The 27126-nt window shown below is 43.0% G+C and overlaps 1 protein-coding gene across 1 annotated transcript; it reads left to right on the forward strand.

Moving 5' to 3' along the window:
• Positions 1-99: 99 nt before the first annotated feature.
• On the forward strand, positions 100-27126 carry POLR2L (RNA polymerase II subunit L). Its single transcript, XM_030201257.1, has 3 exons — positions 100-204; positions 3009-3120; positions 26751-27126. The coding sequence occupies exons 2-3, from the start codon at positions 3026-3028 to the stop codon at positions 26857-26859; spliced, it is 204 nt and encodes a 67-aa protein (XP_030057117.1). The 5' UTR covers positions 100-204; positions 3009-3025; the 3' UTR covers positions 26860-27126.

Consider the following 27126-nt stretch of genomic DNA (forward strand, 5'->3'; position numbering starts at 1 on the left):
ACGTTACTAGCCTCATGCTGGTGCTCCAATAGTTTCTCTCGGTGTATTCCAAGCCTCACTGTGGTGATCCAATAGCCTTTCGCACTGTATTTCCAATTCCAAGTCTCACGCTTACGTACGTTGTCCATTGTGTCTGGAGTTGGGCGCTCCAATTGCCCATCGCAACAACCAGAGAAACAGACGGCAGGCGCGCGCCTGCTGCAGGTGAGTACAGTGCACAGAGGGCCCGGGGCGGCCTCGCGCAGTTGTGGTGTGTCCTCGGGTCCCTGTTGAGCCTGTTGTGTGTTTAGCAGTTCGCCCTGTGGCATTTAAATAAATGGGGTGGGAGAAGCGTAAGAGGAACATCGCCGAAGGAGGGACAGATACTCAGTCAGAAGGACGCACACAGAGCGCGAGCCGGGGGGCACCAACGAGGAACGCTGCTCCAATAGTCCATCGCCGCAGCCAGAGAAACAGAGGGCAGGGGGGCGCGTCCGGCAGGTGAACACTAGTGTGCACAGAGGGCCTGGGGCGGGCTCGCGCAGTTTTGGTGTCTACTCGGGCCCCTGCTGAGCCTGTTGTATGTTCACCAGTTCACCCCGTGGCTTTAAATTACATGGGGTCGGCTAACTTAGGATAACCGATGCTTGGGATGAGGTGGTTTCTTCTCACTCCTTTCGAAAGTTTCGCAAGGTCCTGTGTCGCCGACTCACACGCACCACCAGACATGGGGCTGTCCCATACTGCGCCAGAACAGGAACAGGGGGATGATAGGTGGTTGAAGAGCACCGTCTAAAACAGTGGAAAACAACCGCAGTGTTCAGCAGCACATTTCGTCCTCTGATCACATTGCTTTCGGTGGGATGGAAATAGGAGTTTGCGGGCCCATACAAGCTGGCAAGGAAAATAAAGCATTGAATTGCCTTCTGTTTTCGCAAGAAAATGGGGAAGAGCACATAAACATGTTTCCTTAACAAAGTTGTGTGTTTTCCGTTCTATTGTACTTGAATAGCATGGTATAAAGTTGTTGCACCATTTAATTGCGGTAAGTGAAAGTGATGTGGTAGCCGTGTTACTTTTTTACTTCTAATTTGAAGGGAAGGGAAATGGGACTTTATATATAACTAGCAAAAAAGGCCCGTTTCTGACAAATGAAACGGACGCTAGCAAGATTTTCCTTGGAGTGTGTATGTTTGAGTGTGTGTGTGTGAGATTGACTGTGTGAGAGAGAGGGAATGTGTGAGAGAGTGTGTGTGACAGAGAGAGTGCCTGGGTGAGAGTGAGAGAATCAGAGTGTGTGCCAGGGGCCCATCACTCCCGCCTCCCTCCCAGTTTCAGGGTCCCCCTACCCTCCCTCCCTCAGAGTTTGAGTCCCCACCCTCCCAGTAGACTTGTTTCTGATGGAGCAACAATTTAAAAACGACAGTGTGGAGCAGCAGCTGCTAGATTTGTTTGGTTTAGAGTGTATAGCAATGACAGCAGCGTGGGTGAGTGGAAACAGAGATTAACCAATGGCTTCTTTACTTACAGTGGACTTGATTGGCACATTTCCACTCTTGTCTATTGATCCTTGTGCAGCATGTCATAGGTTGGCTTGTTTTGTTTTGACTGAAGGGGGATGACGGCTTTGCTGGAGTGGGAGCGCTGCTCTCTGCGTCCGTCCCCCCTCCCGAGTCACTGCTGGACCCCATCGCGCGTCCGCCCACAGTGACCCTCACCCACCCTCCTCCCTGATGGACACTCGCAGCAGCCAGTCGGTCGCCGTCCCGCCACCCTCCCTCTTCGTCCTGTCCGAGATTCCTAACCTGGACTTGGAGAGGGAGGGCTGCAGGATGGCGAGCGAGGAGGGTGGGTGAGGGTGACTGTGGGCAGTGGGACGGGGTCCAGCGGCAAGGGGGGAGGGAGAGAGCAGCGGGTCCAGTGGCGACTGGGAAGGAGCGGGGGGAGAGGGTGTGGTCCATTAGCGACGCTGTGTGCAGGTGAGGGAGGGAGGGCGGACGGGGGGTGTAGCGAGCCAGCGTCGAGTTTTTCTTTGCTTTTGTCATTACCCGCCCTCGACGTCATGACGTTTTGACGCGAGGGCGGGGCAGACAGTCTGTGGCAAACCGGATATCTATGCCACCTCAAGTTTCCGGCTGGAGGCTTCAATTAGAACGTTGGAGGTGCCTTTTATATATAGAGAAGATGGGACTTTATAAATACCGCCTTTCTGAGGTTTTTGCAACTACATTCAAAGCAGTTTACATAATTCAGGGCAAGGAGTGTGTGTGTGTGTAGCTTGCACTGCTGCTGCCTGTGCTGTCTGTCCTCTGAGGAGTGTGTGGGGGGGGGGGGGGGGTTGATTGTGTATGTGTAGCTTGCACTGCATACACAACATCTAATAAGGACAATCAGTATCTCTCACTCACACCCATCCACAGAACCCAACTCCCCCACACACCTACATACACACACTGCCATGGACAGACAGCATCTGTCTTTCTCACTCACAGACACACACTCCCTCCCCGAACCCCCTCAATACAGAAAGTATAACAGAAAAATTCTACATCTCTCTCAGACAGCCACAGACACTGCCAAACCCCCCGCCCCCCCCCCCAAAAAAAAAAAAACATTGAAATGTCACACAGCTCATTTTCATACATTATACTACACATAGTAGAACAATAAAAACTATTTTTAAACATGAAAAAACTTTTATTATAATACTTCCATTTGAAACATTAATGGCAGAAACTCAACACCTTGCTAGCGCCCGTTTCATTTGTTTTGTAAACTGGCCTTTTTTACTAGTATTTTATAAATTCATGTTTCATATTACATTTATGTATGCACATTACTTCTGATCCATATCCAGGCTTTTTTTATATATAAGAGCCATTTTTCTAAATGTAAAATAGGATTTACATGCTGAAAATGCTTTATAAAAATACCCCTTAATTAAATTTTGTTTAGGCTTTGTCTGGTCTGTATGATGTATGTTTTAATCACTTTCTTTTAATTATATCATATTCTTTTGTTTTAAACAGCTCCTCTGGTGGAAAAAATGATTATCCCAGTTCGGTGCTTCACATGTGGCAAGATTGTTGGAAATAAATGGGAGGCTTACCTTGGTCTTTTGCAGGCAGAATATACAGAAGGGTATGCAATTTTTGGTGTTGCCATTTCTTTGATTTTTCAAAGCCATGTGAAACATATAGAGAGAAGTGGAAAAGGTATTATATCAGCAAGTAGATATGAACATGTGAGATATAGAGCTGTTATTCTCATTTAAAGATGATTTACAAGGTAAGGGTAAACTATAAAAGGAATTTACTTAACTAACAAGGGAGTTAAGCACCTAGATCAAAGCCTTTAAAAATTTAAACCATTTAGCAAGGGTAGATCAGGGATAGTATTATCTGACCAAGTTAGTGGTAGCTTTCCCTAACCCAACACAATATGTGAGGATAGCTGGCTTGAATCTAGCTGGCTTTCAGTCCAAGTACATAGCAGCTATCTATTCTAGGGCTGTACTGAATATTCGATTCAGCCCAGAATACATTATTCACTAGTAAAAAAGGACCGTTTCTGACACAAATGAAACGGGCGCTAGCAAGGTTTTCCTCGGAGTGTGTGTGTGAGAGAGAGAGTGAGTCTGGATGCGAGTGTGTCTGTGAGAGAGTGTGTGTGAGAATGAGTGTGTGTGCAAGTGCATATGTGAGACAGTGTGAGAGAGAGTGTGTTTCACACAGATACAGTGTGTGTGAGACTGAGTGTATGAGACCAAGAGAGTGTGTGACACAGAGAGAGTGAATGTGATAGAGTGTGAGACAGAGTGTGTGAGAGACAGTGTGTGAGAGTGAGAGAGAAAGACATTGACTGTGAGAGAGAGTGTGTGTGTGACAGATACCACCCCCCCCCCCCCCCCTCGCTGGTGTCTGAGCGTTACTGTGCAGGATGCTGAGCTCTGGCTGTGCTTCAAGGAACTGACCAATCCTATTTAATAGAATGCACCTCCAACATTCTGAAGCCGAGAAACCTCGTGTGATTGGTCACTTCTGCTTGTGACGAACCTGGAAGTACGTGATGGCAATTCAGGAGATGGATACAGAGAGCAGGAATGCCTCAGCCATGCAGTCAGCTTCAGAATGTTGGAGGTGCTTTTATTATATAGGATATTCAGCCAAATAGTGATTTTAAATTTAAATATGAATAATCTGAGGATCTACTGTCCTAAATCCTACTGAAATAAACATTTGCTCTCTGATTTAATGTTGCTTTTTTATTTTTCGTTAAACCTCAAAGCCCATTATTCATATTTGGCTGATTAGTAAATTTATGCTGTTCGGTACAGCTCTGATGTATTTCCTCTTTCTCCTGATTTTAAAATTAATATCACCCTTACTGTATTTACCAGACTGTACGAATTCAGAACCTGCAGGTTTGTGCCAGTCAACCAGCAGATGGAAACATAGAACAAAGATCTGTGAGCTCTGGCCTATAAGACAGTTTCTCAACTTCTTCATGTTAAATACCCCCTAAGTCAAACAAATTTCAACCGAATACCCCTGTGCTCTGATCAGCAGAGGTCTTGAAATGGGTATTCCAAAAACATGCATCTTCTAATCATTGGAGGATCTGGGCTTCCCTGATTTACTTAAAATAGTCTCCACCTCCCTAGCCTTTGTTCTTGTCTGGAAGGTCTTAGAGAACGTTCTGTCCACCAGCATTCATTCTCCTTGGTGAGCAAAGGGCCAGATCGCTCCTTGTTCTCAGGGAGCATGTCCATTCTCTTGAGGCTAGAGTAGCAGACTTGGTGGAGCTGAGGGAGACAGAGAGGTACATAGAGGAGACCTACAGGGATGTTGTAGAGAAGTCCCACCTCCAGTCTGATAGCCCCTGTGCTATCTTGGAAGAGGGAGGTCTCCTAGAAGGAGAGCATCACCCTGGTGAAGTAGGATGTACTCCTGTAGCCAGGACCTGCCCACCATGGAATGTACTATCCTCTCGCGCCGAGGATATGTCTCCAAGTGCTGCCCAGGAGGCAAGGGTTAGGACAGCAGTTGTAGTTGGTGATTCGATCATTAGGGGTATAGATAGCGGGGTGGCTGGTGGACGTGAGGATCATCTGGTGACTTGCCTGCCTGGTGCGAAGGTGGCGGACCTCATGCGTCACCTAGGTAGGATTTTAGATGGTGCTGGGGAGGAGCCAGATGTCTTGGTACATGTGGTACCAATGACATAGGAAAATGTGGGAGGGAGGTTCTGGAACCCAAATTTAGGCTCTTAGGTAGAAAGCTCAAGTCTAGAACCTCCAGGGTAGCATTTTCTGAAGTGCTAACCATTCCACGCATGGGGCCCAAGAGACAGCTCCGGAGTCTCAATGCGTGGATGAGACGATGGTGCAGGGAGGAGGGTTTTAGATTTGTTAGGAACTGGGCAACATTCTGGGGACGGGGGAGCCTATTACGAAAGGATGGGCTCCACCTTAATTAGGGTGGGACCAGGCTGCTGGCATCGGCATTTAAAAAGGAGATAGAGCAACTTTTAAACTAGAAAATGGGGGAAGGCTAACAATTGCTCAAAAGCGCATGGTTCGGGATAAGGTATCTTTCAAAGATATCAGCAGAACAGGAAAGAAAGGGTATCCCGATAGTGAGGTAGCAAAGGAGACCGTAGTAGATCAGGTGTTCTTAAATAAAAATCAGACAAAAGATTGCAAATGAATACTGTCAAGTACTGAGCATGATGTAAATAGGAACAACAAACAGTTTGAAATGTCTATAAGCGAATGCCAGAAGTCTAAGAAATAAGATGTGAGAGTTAGAATATATTGCACTAAATAAAAAAATTAGATATAATAGGCATCTCTGAGACCTGGTGGAAGGATGATAACCAGTGGGACACTGTCATAATGGGGTACAAATTATATCGTAGTGATAGGGTAGTTCGAATTGGTGGAGGGGTAGCATTGTATATTAAGGAGAGCCTTGAATCAAATAGATTGAAAATTCTGCATGAAATAAAACACATCTTGGAATCACTGTGGATTGAAATTCCATGTGTAAAGGGGAAAAGGATAGCGATAGGAATGTACTACCGTCCACCTGGCCAGGATGAACAGACGGATGCAGAAATGTTAAAGGAAATTAGGGACATAAACAAACTGGGCAACACGATAATGGGTGATTTCAATTACCCCGATATTGACTGGGTAAATGTAACATTGGGGCATACTAGGGAGGTAAAATACCCTGCCGAAATCAAGGACTGCTTTATGGAGCTGCTGGTACAGGAGCCGACGAGAGAAGGAAAAATTGTAGACCTAGTCCTTAGTGGAGCGCATGATCTGGTGCGGGAGGTAATGGTGCTGGGGCCGCTTGATAATAGTGATCATAATCGGATTTGATATTAGCTTTGAAGTAAGTATACTGTTTTTATTCACCTCTTCTTATAGACCTCTTTCTGACTCCGTCACACGGGGGACTAAAGGTACTTAGTTCATATATCAGGTTCTGTATAGTTTCTCTAACCTCCATTGTCACCCAATCATAAGGGGGTCTGTTCTGGGGTGGCATTAGGAGCCGTAATTGAAAACTAAATGTTAGGTAAAGAGAAGATAGAATCAATAAAAATAGAGACAGAGATAGGTTTAGATAGATAGGTACATTTTATTTCTTACCCAAACACAAGTCTTCAAGTTGATACAAATACAGACATCAGATTCTGGTTTCAGCCGCACAGGGCTTCGCCGTCTGACTGAAGCTTTGGAGAAGACTCTCTAACCAAGCCAAAATCTTCCTTCTTTTATACTCTATCCTCTCCATAGAAGTGAATGGTGAGATACCTAGCTAATATTTCGCATTTCTGAGAGCATACTTTCCCATGCTGTCTGCTGTCGGATGTGCCCACCTCCTTCCGTTCTCAGCTACTGCTAATTATCAACATGTTTTGGGAAGCGTTGAGATAACAGTTTCACATCTTCCGGCTGCAATACTTTTCATACTTTTCATACCTTTCATACCATCTCATGAACTCTGTATTACCTCTGTATCATTGTATCATCTGCTTTTTTTTTTTCAGATTCTATTAACTTGCAGGAAGAGCAAGTCCTTGCTCAGCCAGTCATAGATTTTTAAACCTAGCTGGTATTTTTACAGCCTGAGTCCTAAAATCTGGCCTTCCACCCTTCCGGTGGGCATCTTGCTGTAGTATAATTATACATTCCCCACTTGTCACCCCCTCTGAGGAGGGGTGACACAAAGCTCGTCAAGCTCGTCATCATCCATTCCAGAAGGTGGCAAGCTATCAAACGAGAGGGGGAGTTTTGGTCTTACAAATTGATAGAAGGTATGGTGCAAGACAAGAAACTTCATTCTTAGGTGGTATATTTTTGGGCATATGGAATTCCCTTTATATTACCCAAACCCTTGGGCCTTAATCTTGATGTTACCCCTCTTGAGGCGTACTCAAACCTGTAGTGAGAGAGGTTTTATGAATGGGACTAATCCATGAGCTCATTCACAAAATCCCATGAAGTATAGGTATACGGGTAATAGCAATTTCAGGTGGATCATACTAATAAACACTTTCAGGTCTTTCTATGACTTCTATTGTATCTAGTGCATAGTACATGGGGAGATAATCTAATGGGTCAATCCTAGGAAAATTTATATTAACAAAGGTCATGCATGGATCTTGATATATGCATAATGACCTGGAAGTATGGGAAGCATTGTATACATCCGTTACCCCACTTGGAGCTTAGTCAAACCTACAGAAAGACATGTAGCTTAAGTAAGCCTACACCAAAGTTAAACAATTGCATAACAGGTTGATACTAACAGAGTTTACATCTACATTATGATATCAGAGCCAGTATTAGGGTTTGATGTTACCCTTGTATCCGAGCAATATCGACTTCAATTTAAATGACGGGGAAACTCGTGGAAAAACAATTAGAACAATTAAAGGAAATAATAGGAAAATAAAAATAAAACCTTTTCAATATCTAGACAGGATTGCTGCTAAACTGAAAATAAAACAAAATATGAATCTATAATGTCCATAAACAGCAACAGTAGTTCTCAAATTAAGTATCAGTTCAAAAGTTTCTTTCATCGAACATGGTCGAGGCGGTGGAAGCGTTGAAGAATCTGGACGGAGTTCTGGAAGATCCAACAGGGCTGGGTTTTCAGGCTGGCTTGCTGAAGGAAGTTGCCGGTCTTGAGATGGTTAGACTGGTAACATCTGGTTCTATGGCTGAGTAAACACGTATATCTTTCACATGGACCCAAGACTTGTGGTCCAGTAGTTTGCAAGGTGTAAAGGTCATTGCCACAACCTTGGGGGATCTAACATCATTTGGGCCTGGATAGATTTTGAAGACGTACTTGTGGTGTACAAATTGGGATCTTTCCATGTCTTTATTCTACCATCAACTTAAAATTAAATAAAAAAAAATTGGAATTGGGATTTGGAATTGGGATTTGCATAATATATCCCCACTTCTGGCTTGCATAATGTGCGAGACAGATTGGTAATTTTTAGAAAGACATGATCAAATAACAATGGTAAAGTATATGGAACAAAAGAGAAAAACAATTAAAATTTAGAGATGATGGTAACTGTTCAATTATTGATGTACGGAGGGCAATGCGTCGTAATCTATCGCCAATAGATATGGAATCTTCACCTACGATGACTACCATTCACCAAGGGTTGAGCCCTCAGCTGCAGGAGGCCAGCAGGACTTATAAGTTAGATGATTCAAAAAGAAAGGTAGAGGCCAAATTTTCTTGCAACTCCAGTAAGTGGAGAGCCTGTCTCTTTTGTTCATGGACCAATTGATGCATCTGTTGAAACTCACGCTCAATAATGTCTCGTTTCTGAAACCAGGTAATGTTGGGGTCTGTGCATCTGTCTTTTAATTTAGCGATTCTTTGCTGCAACATAGCCTTCAGATCAGATACATTATCGGGTAGCTCTTCTGTGCTAGCAGTCGTCTCCTCGGTGAGGGACGTCAACGGAATTCCTGTATCTATCTGGGGAAAGGCAAACGTTAAACAGACCAGTAGTGCAATTTATGTGGTAAACTTATTGAAAGAAATCAGAATGCTAGAAGGTGGGTTGTGGGTATAAATGGGGTCCAGGAAGGAGGCATGGTAAAAAACAAAGCATCGAGAATGGAAAAAATTAAAAAAATTAAAAAAGCACCCTGAAGGGTGTAAGATAAAAATAAGCTTAATAATAAAAAAACAAAATATGATACATCTGAATTGCAGCAAGGCATATTCAGAAGGCAATGCCAGAAAAAGGTTCCTTGAAAAAGACAAATGAAAAAAACATTCAAAAGTGCAGACACCAGTGATTGACCTTCACATAGAGTTTAAGTAACCCTTTTCAATCAGACAAAGAAGTAGGAAGAAGCATATCGCTTCAAGACAAATCCACCACGCGGCAAGAGTTAGTTGAAGCAAGGTGTTAGTTAAATACACAAAGCATAAATTCCAGGACCGTTGCACCCAAATAATCTACACCAGTTTGTCTCACAATCACTCGCAGTGAAAGACAGACAGATAAAAAAAACAATAGTTGGGGTTATTGTGATTACCTGTTGTAAATAGAAAGGAATTAAAAAGTGGAGTGCATAATTTTCCTTATTCATGTCCGAAAGCTTCACCAATTCTCTGTTCAAGAATACTACAAATTGTATGATCAGCGCAAAATGCTCCCCCAAATGGCCAGTTCAAGGGAATATTTCTCGCATTCATTCCATATAACAGATAATGGTTATTTCTTCTTTCTTAGACAAGGAAATAATGAAAAGCTTTCAGATGTCACACACAATAAAGAGATTTCAAAAATGAAGGCTTTATATTAATAAAAAAATTAAAGAAGTGAATGTCAATTTATACAGCACAACAGTTAAAGCAGAAAACATTTTAAAAATGTGCAATACACAGCTTTTATTAAAAAGGGATCCCGTATAAAGTAAAATGGCATAAATAAGTCAGTTCAGGTATACATATAAAAAACATAAAATGAACATCCTCTGGGGATCACTCATCCCTGCAGTTGATAAGAACTCCCCAGGGAAGGTATGCATAGAAACAACTAAATAACTTGCTGACTCAGTTAGGTCATTTGTATGGTACCATAAATATACACTTGAAATTAAACCAGGAGAAATATAAAATAAAAACATGTTACCTGCAATAGAAACAGAAACATCACACCAACACATATACAGAGAAATGGTTTCTGGATACTAAATGAGGAGCTGAGTACTATGAGTAACTGTGAACTACAAAATCAGATCGGGTTCGGAATACGCCTAGTCATTATGGACGGGTGGGGTGGGCGATTTTGATTTCTGGGCTAGCGTTGAACGGGTAGTAGACACTGCGATGCAGAATGGTCGATGTGATAGCAACGGAAACATTCCACGTTGGCACGACAGTTGAGGTTTTGGTGAATCTGTTTTTTTTTTTTTCCTCTGTGTTTTCTAGGTACGCGTAGTCGTGGTCGTGGACAGACGGCTGCGTAATAGCCGCATTGCCCGAACTTGAGCTCGGGGCAGATTCCGTAATGGTTGAGAACACTGAAAGGCATAATGGCCATATTGCTGGCAGCGATAACACAGGACATCTGGAAAGCGATCAGGACTAGGCCGGGAACGGTAGTCTCTGGGTTGTCTAGTGGAATCAGGGGGACCTTGCTGAGGTTGGGCGCGGCGGCCACGATTATCAGGGTAATCATTCCTACAGTCTTGGCGATGTGGGTTATCTAGTGAGGGGAGGTCACTCGGGCACCTGCGGTCTCTCTGTGGCTGTCGTATCTGCATCCGGGAGACATGCAGCGATGGGGAGTCTGAAGGAGGTTGACGGTATTGACTATGAGGACAGTGCCGGCATGGAAACAACGGTTGCACTGTACTTCAGCTCGGTGGCTGGGAGTAGGTTGAGAGCGACAGTCCCGGCACTGATTGTTAACACTAGGAGCATTGAATTTATGTGGAATGGGTGAATCGCCTCTTGCAGGGGGCCGTCTACTAGGTCGTGGATTAAGATTCACCTCACCAGGTATCAATAACGATGTCAGATCGACAGTGTCTTGGATCACGTAATCAGTGATAGTCGATACCCATCTACTGAGAATCTGATAGTGGAAATGACGGGTGGAATCGGGTGTGTATATGTAAATAAAATTTAATAACCTTTGCAAAGTTTTGGTATTAAAAGTGCCCTTACGGGGCCACGAGAGTCCAGGCTGAAACTTATTCCAGATTTATGTGGTCTCCTGGGAAGTGATTTATCACTCTCTCAAGAGGCAGCATAATGAATTGGGTACCAGAACTCTGGTATGGTAGAACACTGATATCTGGGTTGTATCAAATAATATTGGCAAATCTAGTCTTATAAAACACTTATATCACTACTATCTGTTACTAAATTCGAATATACAATGGCAAGCTTCATAGTAACACATGCAATAAATGAAAATATACTCACGATTCGTGCAATGTAATCTCCAGGGCAGAAAATTAATAGAGAAAGAGGACAGTTGGCGGGATCACTACGCCCTTTTGAACTCTCGGTGGCATAGGGAGGTCAACCGCAAAATAGAAAGGATTGTTCCAGAAAGTCCTTACCAGAGATTTGAATAGATGTCAGATCACCAGTATCTGGTGTTGGTTGCGGAGAGGAAGATATGACATAATGGGTAGTGAACAACATCACCCAATATGTATAACCACGGGACCTAGTGAGTAAGTGGTCTACAAATGAGCTTCAGACCTGTAACATGCTATAGAAAAAAAAATGAACTATTGTAATAATATATATATTGACCAGACCTAGAACCTGGTACAAGGTCAGTGGATCAAAGAGCAGCTTCAGAGATAACAGGGAGATCTTGAAATGATAATGTGCTAACAGTGTACAAAAACATGCGATGATTATTCTGATAGTAGAACATGCAGAGACATAACACATTCATACTCATGCATCTGTTAATGTGCTCCAACAAAGGGATCCAAAATAAAAATTACTAATTGGCGGACAGTTCCACGCTTTGACCACAAGTGACATTAGGAGAAAGCAAGACAAAAATTGTAAACAGAAATATGCCTAGAGAGACAGTACAAAAGTAAATAAATACGTAGTGTCAGCTATTATATATTTATACTACTCTATCCCAAATTAATGAATACTACTCCCCAGAGTGTGCTTCTAAAGACAGGAATAAATCTCGGTTTCTACTGCCTGCCAAGAATTATTCCGGTTACAATTGGCCATGAGCTCCAGCCCATGATAGAGCCCCCAAAAAGGGACATTGCAAACACTCCCAAAAAGAACTCAAAAAAACCAGCGAATAAGGTCCTATGAGTTGAGTTGAAGAGCAGCGGTCCAATGGATTTCCGCAGATTAGGAATCTTCTCTTTTACCACTAATCCCTCTATTGGACCTACAGTGGTTTGGAATGTTTCTCGTTTACAACAAAACACTGAAAGATTTATGGTGAGGAATTTTCTCTGTTGCCACTAACCCAACTAAAACATTGAAAGACTATGAATTTTCTCTGTTACAACTAGCCGTTCAAAAATATTGAATGCCCTAGTCAACCTGTATACAATCTCAACTAATGTCTTAGGCGTCCCTGTATTGCCACAGCGATCATCTATACAGGTAACCCATAGGTGGGCAATAATGCCGAAACCGCAGGCCACTCCGAAAATGGAGTGGAAGTCTGCTCCTACTAATTGAGATACCGTCATCCATTGAAGGATCCCCTTCAATGCATGTAAGTCCCAGACATCGGTATCAAAGTTAATTGCATGACACTAGTAGAAGAAACTAATAAAATAAATTTAAGAAATGAAGGGAAAAAGGAAAAAGGGAATAAGAAATATGGCATGTTCCTAGAAAGAACCTCTGAAATCTAATCCAGAAGTAGCAAGCAAAAAAAATTATTTTAAGGGGAAAAAACATGTAAGCTCTTCGGGTAAGGCACTACCATAAAAAAGTCATTAGTTGGAACACATTAGTCAGAACAAAAAATGTGAAAAATTACACGTTCATCATTCGCTAGACAATATGTTTTCCACTCAACAAACCACGAGAAGGAAACTCAAGAACATTAAAGAGGACACAAGAAATTGTTATACCTGTAGTACAACAGGAAAGTAATTTATATGTAAAGATAAAGTGGAGAAATAAAAAAAAGTTGTGTAGCAATGACCATAAAATTAAAACACAAAACTTGAGCACAAGCATAAAAGTCTGAAAAATATCTGACATGCAGAATATGGGGAAGTGGGTGGGACTTAGAGATTGATGGACAGGCATTGCGGACCATTAATCAAGCAGCTTTATATTCTCCCTAGTACCGGGGAGTAAAGGAATGAGCAATAAACAAACAAAATAAACATATAGAGTATACATTAAAAAAAAGAAAGGAAACAGACTGTGGGGATAACCATATATGTTACTGAAACACCGATTTCAACAAAAGGCAAGAAAGGCATTGTAACATGTGTAGTCCAGAGCTGTACCCCTAGAATAAATGAAATAAAGGAAAATACATATTAAATGCTTTTGGGGCGGGTACCAGATAGATTGGAAGTAGCATCTAAACAGGAAAATATAATAAATTGTGAAACAGGACACCAGAATCGTGGTGCAAATATCACAAGTTAATAGCCATAAATATGACAAATTAATAAACCCGAATGCGATGGCAGGAAACTTCTGTGCCTAAACAGGTGAAAGGGGGAAAAAAACAAATTAAAGCATGTGATTCTTACACCAAGATACGGCATAAAACATACATACTAGTCAGTGACTGAAATGGTATGTCTAAATGATGACAAACAGAACAGCTGCAGCAACGCTGTATTATCATGGCACGCAGCCATTATCTTCTCAATCGGAAAGATAAAACATATTTTATATGCATATCTATTAAGGTAAAAGCAAAGAAATGCTTCTTTAGCTCTTAATGTAACAATAAACCACTGTAATTTCTAGCAACTGTCTGTGTTGGATTCCGGTTTACAATGCTGTCGAGTAAAAATAGAAAATTTGTTATAAAGACTTACACAATTTAATTCATTATTACTACTACTACTACTACTTAACATTTCTAGAGCGCTACTAGGGTTACGCAGCGCTGTACAATTTAACAAAGAGAGACAGTCCCTGCTCAAAGAGCTTACAATCTAATAGACAAGTGAACGGTCGGTCCGATCGGGGCAGTCAAATTGGGGCAGTCTGGATTCACTGAACGGTAAGGGTTAGGTGCCGAACGCAGCATTGAAGAGGTGGGCTTTAAGCAAAGACTTGAAGATGGGCAGGGAGGGGGCTTGGCGTAAGGGTTCAGGAAGGTTGTTCCAAGCATAGGGTGAGGCGAGGCAGAATGAGCGGAGCCTGGAGTTGGCGGTGGTGGAGAAGGGTACTGAGAGGAGGGATTTATCCTGTGAACGGAGGTTACGGGCGGGAACGTAAGGGGAGATGAGGGTAGAGAGGTAGTGAGGGGCAGCAGACTGAGTGCATTTGTAGGTAAGAAGGAGAAGCTTGAATTGAATGCGGTATCTGATCGGAAGCCAGTGAAGTGACCTGAGGAGAGGGGTGATATGAGTATATCGGTTCTGGCGGAATATGAGACGTGCAGCAGAGTTCTGAACAGACTGAAGGGGGGATAGATGGCTAAGTGGGAGGCCGGTGAGGAGTAAGTTGCAGTAGTCCAGGCGAGAGGTAATGAGAGCGTGGACGAGAGTTCGGGTGGTGTGTTCAGAGAGGAAAGGGCGAATTTTGCTGATGTTAAAGAGGAAGAAGCGACAGGTCTTGGCTATCTGCTGGATATGCGCAGAGAAGGAAAGAGAGGAGTCAAAGATGACTCCGAGGTTGCGGGCAGATGAGACGGGGAGGATGAGGGTGTTATCAACTGAGATAGAAAGTGGAGGAAGAGGAGAAGTGGGTTTTGGTGGAAAGACGATAAGCTCGGTCTTGGACATGTTCAGTTTCAGGTGGCGGTTGGACATCCAGGCAGCAATGTCGGATAAGCAGGCCGATACCTTTGCCTGGGTCTCCGCGGTGATGTCTGGTGTGGAGAGATACAGTTGGGTGTCATCAGCATAGAGATGATACTGGAAACCATGAGATGAGATCAGGGAGCCCAGGGAAGAGGTGTAGATTGAGAAGAGAAGGGGTCCAAGGACTGATCCCTGGGGAACACCAACAGATAAGGGGATGGGGGTGGAGGAAGATCCATGAGAGTGAACTTTGAAGGTGCGGTTGGAGAGATAGGAGGAGAACCAGGAGAGGACAGAGCCCTGGAACCCAAATGAGGACAGTGTGGCAAGAAGTAAGTCATGATTGACAGTGTCAAAAGCAGCGGATAGATCCAGGAGGATGAGGATGGAGTAGTGGCCTCTGGATTTGGCAAGGAACAGGTCATTACAGACTTTAGAAAGTGCTGTTTCTGTCGAGTGAAGAGGGCGAAAACCGGATTGAAGCGGATCAAGGATGGCATGAGAGGAGAGAAAATCAAGGCAGCGGCTGTGGACTGCGCGCTCAAGTGTCTTGGAGAGGAAGGGTAGGAGGGAGATGGGGCGGTAGTTGGAGGGACAGGTAGGGTCTAGTGATGGTTTTTTGAGGAGTGGCGTGACTACAGCATGCTTGAAGGTGTCGGGGACAGTTGCAGTGGAGAGAGAGAGGTTGAGGATATGACAGATGGAGGGGGTGATAGTAGGAGAGATGGTGTTAAGTAAGTTGGTGGGGATGGGATCAGAGGAACAAGTGGTGCATTTTGAGGAGGAAAGAAGGCGGGCGGTTTCCTCCTCGGAGATATCAGGAAAGGAGGAGAAAGAGGTCTGGGTTGGTTGGTTGAGGGAGAGGGTTGAAGGGTGAGAGGAGGAGGTGGCTTGGTAGTGAACTCAAGGTTGATCTTTTGCACCTTGTCGCGGAAGTAGTCAGCCAGTGATTGAGGAGAGAGTGACGGGGGGGTGGGAGCGGAGGGCACTTTGAGGAGGGAGTTAAGGGTGGCGAAGAGACGACGAGGGTTAGAGCTGAGAGAATTAGTCAATTGGGTGTAATAGTCCTGTTTGGCAAGGAATAGTGAGGACTGGAAGGAGGATAGCATGAATTTGTAGTGAAGGAAATCTGAATGGGTGCGAGATTTCCTCCAGAGGCGTTCAGCAGATCGGGCGCAGGAGCGAAGGTAACGGATGCAAGGGGTCAGCCAGGGCTGGGGATTAGTACGCCTTGTGGGACGGGAGGTGGATGGTGCAAGGGTGTCCAGAGCAGAGGAGAGAGTGGCATTGTAAGCGGAGACAGCCTCGTCAACAGACTCGGAGGACATGATGGAGGGGAGGAGATTAGAAATACTAGATGATAAGGTGGGAGGGTCAATAATCTGGAGATTCCTGGAAGTAGTGGTTAATGTTGGGCGGGGCTGAGGGGGAGGGTGAAGAAGTGTGAAGGTGATCAGGTGATGATCAGAGACAGGAAGAGCTGAGGTGTGGAAATTGGAGGGTGAGCCGGAAGAGGAGAGGACGAGGTCAAGGCAATGGCCATCACGGTGAGTAGGGGTGGTGGAACAAAGCTGGAGGTTGAAGGATGATGTTAGAGTGAGGAACTGAGAAGCGTGAGAGTTGGACAGGTCATCAACGTGTATGTTGAAGTCTCCGAGAATGAGGGATGGAGATGAGGGTTCAAGAAAAACAGAAAGCCAGGCATCGAAGTCGGTGAGGAAGGAAGGGAGGGATTTATCAGGGGGGCGGTAAATGACTGCCACTCTGAGTGGCAACGGGTAGAATAGACGGATGGAGTGGACTTCAAAGGATGAGAAGCAGTGAGACTGTGGTAGGAGGAGGGGTTGGAAGCTACAGGAGGGCGAGAGTAGTAACCCGACGCCTCCTCCACGGCCAACTAGGCGGGGAGTATGGGAGAAGAGATAGCCTCCATGGCATAGAGCCGCAACTGAGGCAGAGTCGTCAGGGGAGAGCCAGGTTTCAGTTAGGGCAAGCAGGTGAAGGGAATGAGAGATGAAGAGATCGTGGGTGAAGGGAAGTTTGTTGCAGACCGAGTGGGCATTCCACAGTGCACATGAGAAGGGGAGGGAAGAGGGGGGGAGGAGGGGAATAGATATGAGATTGGAGACATCCCGGAAACGTTTGCATGGATAGGACGAAGACAGGTGTGGGGGACCTGGATTGGGATTGATGTCTCCTGCGGATAGCAGGAGGAGGAGCAAGAGAGTGCGGAGGAGGGTGGGGGAGGTAGGGCGACGAAGGCGACGAAGACGGGATGCGCTTAGGAGGAATGGGGATGGGTTAATGGCAGGAAGGAAGTGTTGAAGGTTGAGAGCTAGGAAGGAGGAGGGGGACAGGAGAGATGGTGAGGTGGTGAGGGACGGGGGTGAGTAGGGTATTGCAGTAGTGAGCAAGATGGGAGAGGACATGGGTGGGCAGTGAGTTCCAGTGGTAGACAGCGGTAGGGGGAGGGGAAAAAGATTAGGAAGGGACAGGGCAAGGAAGAGAATGTGTAAAGGGGCCATAAGTAGTAACTGAGGTGTTATGGGTATATATGTAGTGACTGAGGTGTTAAGCGATAGATAGAACGGCAGAGCTGGATTAGAGGCTTAAAACTGGAATGGTAGGCAGCAGGCAGGTAGGCACTGCCCAGTAAGAACAAGTCACACCCACTATGTTTGAAAAATGTGGGAGGAAAGGAGGTGAAGAGCCTGAACACAGAGACAGAGCAGTTATATAGAACCATATTATTTAAAAGTGATTGTCATTCTTAGAACGTGGAAATATTCATCAAGAAATATTATAACCTAGCTCATTATTACAAGTGTTTAAAATAAGCCAGGACGAAAATCACAATGCAAGCGAGGAAGTGTAGTATTTCTTGTAGATAACGTTATAATATAGTCCTTAAAATGGGACTTAAATATGAGGACAATTTATAATTCTGACAATCTATAATACTGTTCAAAAATCAATGTTTCCTGAAGATAAGCAGGCTTGTATTAAACTAACACGATAGTACGGTGCTGGGGCTGTAACTTATATTTCTTTTAAACGAGTACACCATTAAAATAGAGTACAAGAAACTAGAACCAGAGTATCGGAGATCCAAAGCATACGAGAATCTTATCTAGAGGGTAACATTGTGGTTAAAAGACTGCTTCTGGGAAGTAAAACTTTTAATATGATTTAGCAGTAATCCTGTAGAGAGTTTAAGAAGAACCAGAACATCAAAGAGGTTTACAGAAAATTGTTATAAGGATTTAATGTTGACGTGGATGTTATAGGAAAAGGAGAATAAAAACCAGAAGGGAAGTGTGCTTCCTGTGCTTAATTTGAGTTTACTGCTCACTGCAAGCATTGGACATTACGGCTACTGAAAATAGAACTATACAGCACATAAAAACTGTAAGTTTAATTTTTCATATTAAAACTTTCTGCTGTTATAATTAATCAGGATAGGATTTTATCAGATCAAACGTATTGCAGTCCTTAGGAACTATTGTGTAAGGAACCAGGGAGTTAATGTTTGAGAAAGTATGACAATTCTAACTGCGTTATGTGTTCATATGAAAGCTGAAACTGTCAATTCTACACTTAATACGACAGCTCCTTTAAGGCAAAAATTTCTAATGTCTTCTACTGTGTTTTTTAAAATAACGGCAATCTAAATTTCATTACTACCAGCATATTGCTTGATCTTGTTAAGTAAGGGTTAATTTTTCTAGCTTCCGGACTAAGGCTTCCTAGACGATTACGACAGGATTTATGTGCTAAGAAGCATTGTAATGTGATCACAGGAAACCACACTAGGACAAAGAAGGAAAAAGCTGGTTTTTTTAAAGGGGAAAGTCAAGTAATGTATGTTTGAAGAAAAGATACTCTTTTAAAACTTTGTAACCACATGGTGTAGCACAATAAGGTCTATCAAGCTGTCAATTGCAGTACAAAAGAAAGAAAAACCTGTCTCGGGGTTAAAATCATGACTCAGAGACAGAATGAGAAAGCTTTTGTTTAAGGGAGATGGAATGAAATAGAGAGCAACACCCAAAAGTCAAAGCAGTATGAGCAGTGAATATTGGGGAGTGGGAGATAACGTCCTAATAAAATGACACAAAAGAGGAGAAAAAAGTATGCCCTGATAAAAGGAGAATGCAGAGTAAGACTAAGATACAGTGAAAGCCAAGAAATACATCCGTACATTCTTACATGCTCAGAAGTGCACTTACAACGGACTTGGCAGCATGAGGCATGAAAAGATAAGTCATTTTACAATTATGGTGCCTGCTTAAGGAACCAATTTTGAGGGGAAACCAGAGTTGAAAGATACCTGTGTAAAAGATTGTTGTACCACTTCAGCATAGAACAGGGACAAAAACGAACGGAAAAAGGGGGAGAGGAGAGAAAAAAAATCACTTTCTTAGCTTTTAAAAGTGAACTGTAGAGCCTCCTCTGCCAAAGCAGTGCTGGACTGATAAGGCAGCTAAAGTGGGCAATCTTCCCAGATTCTCATGTCCTTGAGATAGTGAACTACAGCACTTGTTAGGGAAAACCTTTAAAAGCTACAGAAAGAAATGGCAGTTTCGGAAGCCTGGATAAAGATATTAAAAAATGTGAGAAAAAGGGGTTTAGAACTTACAACTCTTCGGGCAAGTTTAAATAGATTTACAAAGGCAGATTCGAAGCCCAAGAGGGAGTATATATCAAATATGACAGTTACTAGTAATGTAATAAGCTTTGATCCGGAAAGAGAATCAAACCTCACACCACATGGGACTGAGAAGGAGAAAGAAAAGTTTTCTAGGAAATCCAAAAAATAAATAAAAAAATGATTTCTGGTTTGCACAAGAAGCCAAAAAGGTGTATGTAAGGTATTAAGTTACCCCAATTGGTACCGTGCGGGCCACACCCTTAAAAATTTTACACGGACCACAGACATATGGTGTAGGAGTCGGTAGAGCACCAGAGAGGAGGGCAGGGAGGATTATTGTGGCAGAAAAAGGGGGACAAGAACAAAATGTTGTGGAAGAAGGGATTCAGATTGGACTTAAGGAAAGAAAAATGGCTATGGGGGTGGGGTGAGAGCACAGGACTGAGCAGCTGTGAAAAAGAGCAATCAGTTGAACTACGCAGTAAATAATAAAGATTTTGACAGGTGGAAATGAGAAATAAGAAAAGCAGAGACGGCAGACAGAGTGCAAAGACACACACAAAGATGCAAAAGGAAATAGAACGGAATAAGAGATACTACGCAGTTATTCATGCTGCACTATGAAAAAGAGCCGAGAAAAGTGTGGACAGGAAGGGGGGGCTGTGGGCTGTTAGAGGGAAAGCATAGTGCAGAAGACTGAAAGAATACTTAGAGAGATAAGGGGAAAAACAGCAATTGGACGACGGCAATCAGCTACAAAGTTGAACACCGTAATTACTGTTTTCAGCAAAAAAGAAAGTTGTAGGAAGTCCAAATAGAAAGAATGAGGAGGAATAGAGTCGCACACACAGAGTGAAGGCAATAGTAGATGTGAAAAGGTGGGGGCTGTCTGTCAGTTTTGAAGAGTGGTTATAAGAACAGAGAATTCAAAAGGATTTTAAGGGAGAGAGCAATTTGAAAGCGTGCTGTTCTCCTAGAGTAAAGGGACTTCCCCCGATACGGGAACATACAGAAGAGAAAAAAGCAGGATTAGACCCAGGGGATTAATAGGAAGAGGTAGGTAGAAGAAGTTAGGATGAAGGAGAACAGGAGAAGGGATTGGGGAGGAAAGTAAGGTCGACAGAAGAAGAAAGAACAGAATAAGAACAGGGGAACAGGGATTTGAAAAGGAGGGATTAAGACAGAACACAGGGTGGGATTGGAAGCAGAAAATGCGCAATCTCTAAGGATTGTTAAGCGAGAATTGCTAGCATAAAGACCAATCCAAAGATTTTGAACATTGAAATAAGCTTACAGCAAAACCCAAATCGCAGTCGCCTGGATTCGTTGTTATGCTTCATTCACACAACAAGCACAGTCTTGCGCACATCACGCAAATCAAAGAGATAGACAGGATAGGAGAAAGAAAAGAGGGTGAGAAAAACAGAACAGAATATTGAAAGATAGAAACGCAAATATTTAGTTCAGCGCAGGGCAGTAAGACATTCAGGGAAGAAAGTAAAAAGACAGAAGAATAGAAGAGTATTTAAAGTAGGGGGGAAAACGGACAGAACATAGGTGCCCAATACCCCTCTAATGGCCAATGTCCTTGTGAGGCAGAAGGACAGAAAGTAGCGGTAGGGAGAGGCAGGTGAGTATGAGAGAAAAAAGAGAGAAGGAAAATAAAGTGACAGAGAGAAACAGAGAACATTTGAACGCACAAAATGAAGTATCCCCTCTTGCGTTCAAAAGAAGATAAAGAAGGTCAGCGAGTACTGTCAGCGTTCAGGGCTCACCACTGTTTTTATTCACCTCTTCTTATAGACCTCTTTCTGACTCCGTCACACGGGGGACTAAAGGTACTTAGTTCATATATCAGGTTCTGTATAGTTTCTCTAACCTCCATTGTCACCCAATCATAAGGGGGTCTGTTCTGGGGTGGCATTAGGAGCCGTAATTGAAAACTAAATGTTAGGTAAAGAGAAGATAGAATCAATAAAAATAGAGACAGAGATAGGTTTAGATAGATAGGTACATTTTATTTCTTACCCAAACACAAGTCTTCAAGTTGATACAAATACAGACATCAGATTCTGGTTTCAGCCGCACAGGGCTTCGCCGTCTGACTGAAGCTTTGGAGAAGACTCTCTAACCAAGCCAAAATCTTCCTTCTTTTATACTCTATCCTCTCCATAGAAGTGAATGGTGAGATACCTAGCTAATATTTCGCATTTCTGAGAGCATACTTTCCCATGCTGTCTGCTGTCGGATGTGCCCACCTCCTTCCGTTCTCAGCTACTGCTAATTATCAACATGTTTTGGGAAGCGTTGAGATAACAGTTTCACATCTTCCGGCTGCAATACTTTTCATACTTTTCATACCTTTCATACCATCTCATGAACTCTGTATTACCTCTGTATCATTGTATCATCTGCTTTTTTTTTTTCAGATTCTATTAACTTGCAGGAAGAGCAAGTCCTTGCTCAGCCAGTCATAGATTTTTAAACCTAGCTGGTATTTTTACAGCCTGAGTCCTAAAATCTGGCCTTCCACCCTTCCGGTGGGCATCTTGCTGTAGTATAATTATACAATACATAGGAAATCAAATATGTTAGCATTTAACTTTAAGAAGTGAGACTATGATAAAATGAGAAGAATGCATGGATGCTGTTCAAAAACGCCATCCTGTTGGAGGGGCTTCCGTGTTTCAGTGACTCAGGCTATGCTGAAGGCTTACCCATATCAGACAGGCCTCTGAGGAGAAACCAGACAAAGAGTGTCCCAAACTGGGAGAGTGGTGAGATGGTGACCTGGAGTTCGTATGCCCAACGGCCCAGCTGCCCTCTGAGGTTCTGTCTTCTTTATGTAAATTTCCTCTTTGCAATTGCATTTTCCTTAACTGAGAGGAAGGGAACAACCGGCGGTTAGCCCAGGCCAAATATATTCCACATATTAAAAAAGGAGGATGGAAGACCAAACTATAGTCGGCATGATTAAAAAGTGAGGTGAAAGAAGCTATTAGAGCTATAAGAAAATCCTTCAGAAAATGGAAGAAGGAACCGACTGAAAATAATAAGAAACAGCATAAGGAATGTCAAGTCAAATGCAAAGGAAGGCTAAGAGGGACTTCGAAGAAAAGATTGCATTGGAGGCAAAAACACATAATAAAAAGTTTTTTAGGTATATTAAAAGCAGAAAGCGGACAAAAGAATCGGTTGGACCGCTAGATGACCGAGGAATAAAAGGGGGCGATCAGGGAAGACAAAGCCATAGCAGAGAGATTAAATGAATTCTTTGCTTCAGTTTTCACCAAGGAAGATTTGGGTGAGATACCTGTGCCAGAAATGGTATTCGAAGCTGACAAGTCGGAGAAACTGAATGAAGTCTCTATAAACCTGGAGGATGTAATGGGGCAGTTCAACAAATTGAAGAGTAGCAAATCTCCTGGACCGCATGGTATTCATCCAAGAGTACTGATAAAACTGAAAAATGAACTTGTGGAGCTATTGTTAGTAATATGTAATTTATCCTTAAAATCGAGCGTGGTACCAGAAGATTGGAGGGTGGCCAATGTAACACCAATTTTTAAAAAGGTTCAAGACGAGATCCAGGAAATTATAGACCGGTGAGTCTGACGTCGATGCCGGGCAAAATGGTAGAGACTATTGTAAAGAACAAAATTACAGATCATATTCAAAAGCATGGATTAATGAGACAAAGTCAACATGGATTTAGTGAAGGGAAATCTTGCCTCACCAATCTACTACATTTCTTTGAAGGGGTGAACAAACATGTGGATAAAGGTGAGCCGGTTGACATTGTGTATCTGGATTCTCAGAAGGCGTTTGACAAAGTACCTCATGAAAACTCCAAAGGAAATTGGAGAGTCATGAGATAGGAGATAGTGTTCTATTGTGGATTAAAAACTGGTTAAAAGATAGAAAACAGAGAGTAGGGTTAATTAGTCAGTATTCTCAATGGAGTACTACTACTACAAATCATTTCTATAGCGCTACCAGTCGTACGCAGCGCTTCACAATTTAACATGAAGAATAGATAGTCCCTGTTCAAAAGAGCTTACAATTAAATCAGGACAGACAGGACAAATAAGGGATAAGGGTAGGACAGACAGGACACATAGGGAAAGGGACTATTGAAGAGGAAGACAAGATAAAGGTTACGAAGGGTAGTTATTGGGGTTCCCCAGGGGTCTGTGCTGGGATTTCTGATTTTTAACATATTTATAAATGACCTAGAGATGGGAGTAACTAGTGAGGTAATTAAATTTGCTGATGACAAAGTTATTCAAAGTCGTTAAATTGCAGGACGATTATGAAAAATTACAAGAGGACCTTGGGAGACTGGGCGTCTAAATGGCAGATGATATTTAATGTGAGCAAGTGCAAGGTGATGCATGTGGGAAAGAGGAACCCGAATTATAGCTACGTCATGCAAGGTTCCACGTTAGGAGTCACAGACCAAGAAAGGGATCTAGGTGTCGTCGTTGATGATACGTTGAAACCTGCTCAGTGTGCTGCTGCTGCAGCTAAGAAAGCAAATAGAATGTTAGGTATTATTAGGAAAGGAATGGAAAACAAAAATGAGGTCATTATAATGCCTTTGTTTTGCTCCATGGTGTGATCGCACCTCGAATATTGTGTTGAATTCTGGTTGCCTCATCTCAAAAAAGATATAGTGGAATTAGAAAAGGTGCAGAGAAGGACGACGAAAATGAAAAAGGGGATGGGACGACTTATGAGGAAAGGGTAAAGCGGCTAAGGCGCTTCAGCTTGGAGAAAAGGCGGCTGAGGGGAGATATGATAGACGTCTATAAAATAATGAGTGGAGTTGAACGGGTAGATGTGAAGCGTCTGTTTACGCTTTCCAAAAATATTAGGACTAGGGCATGCGATGATGAAGCTACAATGTGGTAAATTTAAAACGAATCAGAGAAATTTTTCTTCACTGAAATTGTAATTAAACTCTGGAATTCATTGCCGGTAAAGGTGGTTAGCTTAGCAGAGTTTAAACAAAGGTTTGGGTGGCTTCCTAAAGGAAACGTCCATAGACCATTATTAAATGGACTTGGGGAAAACTCACTATTTCTAGGATAAGCAGTATAAAATGTTTTGTCCTTTTTGGGGATCTTGCCAGGTATTTGTGACCTGGATTGGCCACTGTTGGAAACAGGATGCTGGGCTTGATGGACCTTTTGGTCTTTCCCAGTATGGCAATACTTATGTAGATTTTTTTTCAGGAGGGATTTCCTCAAAGGCTGGCCCTCTGCTCCCTGAAGGAGAGCCTGTTTACAATTGGAAAATCAACGACCTTTCTCTGGCCGCTCAGCCGGATGTCTTGCAAATCTTGAAAGAGTGTCATAGTTGTGGCTCCCCTCAATTCATCCTTTTTCTTCCTTCATAGGACTTGAATGTTCTTGCTGGTCTACCCTGTCAGCATTGAGGGTGGTCTGTCTAAAAGATCTTATGCTGAAGACAGTTTTCTATCACCTCAGCATGCAGGGTGTCAGAAATACAGGCTATGTCTTGTCATGACCCCATATTTGTCCATGAGTCTCTCCATCTGCACAGTCTTAACCTTTCTGCTGAGGATGATTTCCCCTTTCCATGTTGATCAGGAGGTTTGCATCCCTGCATTCAAAGACCAGGGAACTGGTGCTCAGCCTGGAAATCTTCATAAACTGGATGTGCAGAGTATTGCTCCACTACTTGCAGGAAACAAATGATTTGTCTGTTTTTACTGTTCCATGGACCGCGCAAAAGTCTAGTGGCTTTCAGGGCAATAATAGAGTGCTGTATCAGGGTGGCTATTGAGGCACGTATATTTGTCAGAACAAACCAGTTCCAAGGGACTTCAAGGGGTATTCTACCAGTGCTTAGGCAGCCTTATGGGCAGAGGCGTGATTTCACCCAAAGATCTTTGCTGGGTAACCATTTTGTCATCTCTTCACTCCTTTGAGAAGCAATACAAACTTGATGTTCTAGCCAGAGACCACTCGGTCTTTGGGAGAGTGATGATCCAGTAAGATTCTGCATACCACCACCCCCACCTTGTCCAGACTGGTGTGCCTGGGCTGCTGAGGAAGGTGAAATTGTAATACCTGTTAATTTCTTTAGTCCAGCCACACCAGTCTAGGACCTGCCCTTGGGGACTCTCTGCCTTCCTCTTGCTGTTTATATAGTTCAATTTAGAGGTTAATTGCGGAAGTTAATTATGCTGCACTGGCAGATGTAGCTTTATGCTGCTTTAGCATGGCATACTGGAATGTTCCAACAGCGCATCAGCCTTTATGTCACTGGATGTTTCAGCTGTCTACCTCCATCTGCTGGTAGAAAAGAACACATTTCCACTTTATCCAGACTAGGGTAGCTTGAGTAATGGAAAGGGAAATGAAATTAACAGCTATGACTAAATTTCACCTTTTGTGTCCTCCATTCCAAGTTTTGCAGGTCATTTACTAAAAGTTTTTAATGGCAAATTAGCTAATTCAGTAATATGCACTTCAGTTCACACGACCCAGCTAGACTTCTGCTTAGGTTGGTCGGGGTTGATCATGCAACATTCAGATCCCCTCTGGTAGGGAAAAGCCTCAGCCATGGCTGAACAATGTAGCCCAAGTCTGGTCATGTTAACCACCTTCCAAGAGGATCTGTAGTTTGTAATCTTTTTCTGGAAAGATGGTGTATAAAAACAGAAGGGAAAACCTGACTAGTTATGAATATTCTATATCACTGGTCCCTGTATAGATTCTTGTGGCACATCAGTTTTTCTTCATTTGGGGGGAGGGGGGGAGGCCATTTAGTCTTACCATTCCTTTCTGTCGGTCAGGAGGGAATGCATAGGTTTCTCCTCGTTTTGGGTTTTCAGCTCAATTGGAACTAGCCTCTTCTGGGCTATGGCATCATGAGCCCTTCATAACCATAAACAATCTAGAAATGGAGTAAATCAGACAAGAGTTTTGCTGCCGACCTAGAATAATTTCTCATAATTTATTGCACTAGTGTTGGGTATATTTGGCTCTGGTATTCCAGTTGGTGGCTGCACTATATTCTATTGCTACCTAATTTTCCTAGGACTGTTCATCACTGTCTCTCTCCTTTTTGCAGTGATGCCCTGGATGCCCTAGGATTGAAGAGATACTGTTGCCGTCGAATGCTTCTGGCACACGTGGATCTGATTGAGAAGCTCTTGAATTATGCCCCTCTAGAGAAATAATCATAGACCATGATACTGCCATTAAGCTAAAATTGAGTTTAATATATATATATATATAGATATAGAGAGAGAGAGAGGTCAGATATGAAGAAGTGTATCTTCATGTAAGAGACCATGAGCTAAGAATGGATTTGTCCATTACAGCCCACCTTGTGTATCTACTTCATTCAGCAGATGTCCTTGTTAATAAAACGTTGGCTGTACTTTCCAGACTGTACACGTTCAAGAAATTTAAAACCTAAGTAATAAAGATTATTTTTTAATGTA

The sequence above is a fragment of the Microcaecilia unicolor genome, chromosome 4, assembly GCF_901765095.1.
Source record: "Microcaecilia unicolor chromosome 4, aMicUni1.1, whole genome shotgun sequence".
In the NCBI taxonomy this organism is placed as follows: Eukaryota; Metazoa; Chordata; class Amphibia; order Gymnophiona; family Siphonopidae; genus Microcaecilia; species Microcaecilia unicolor.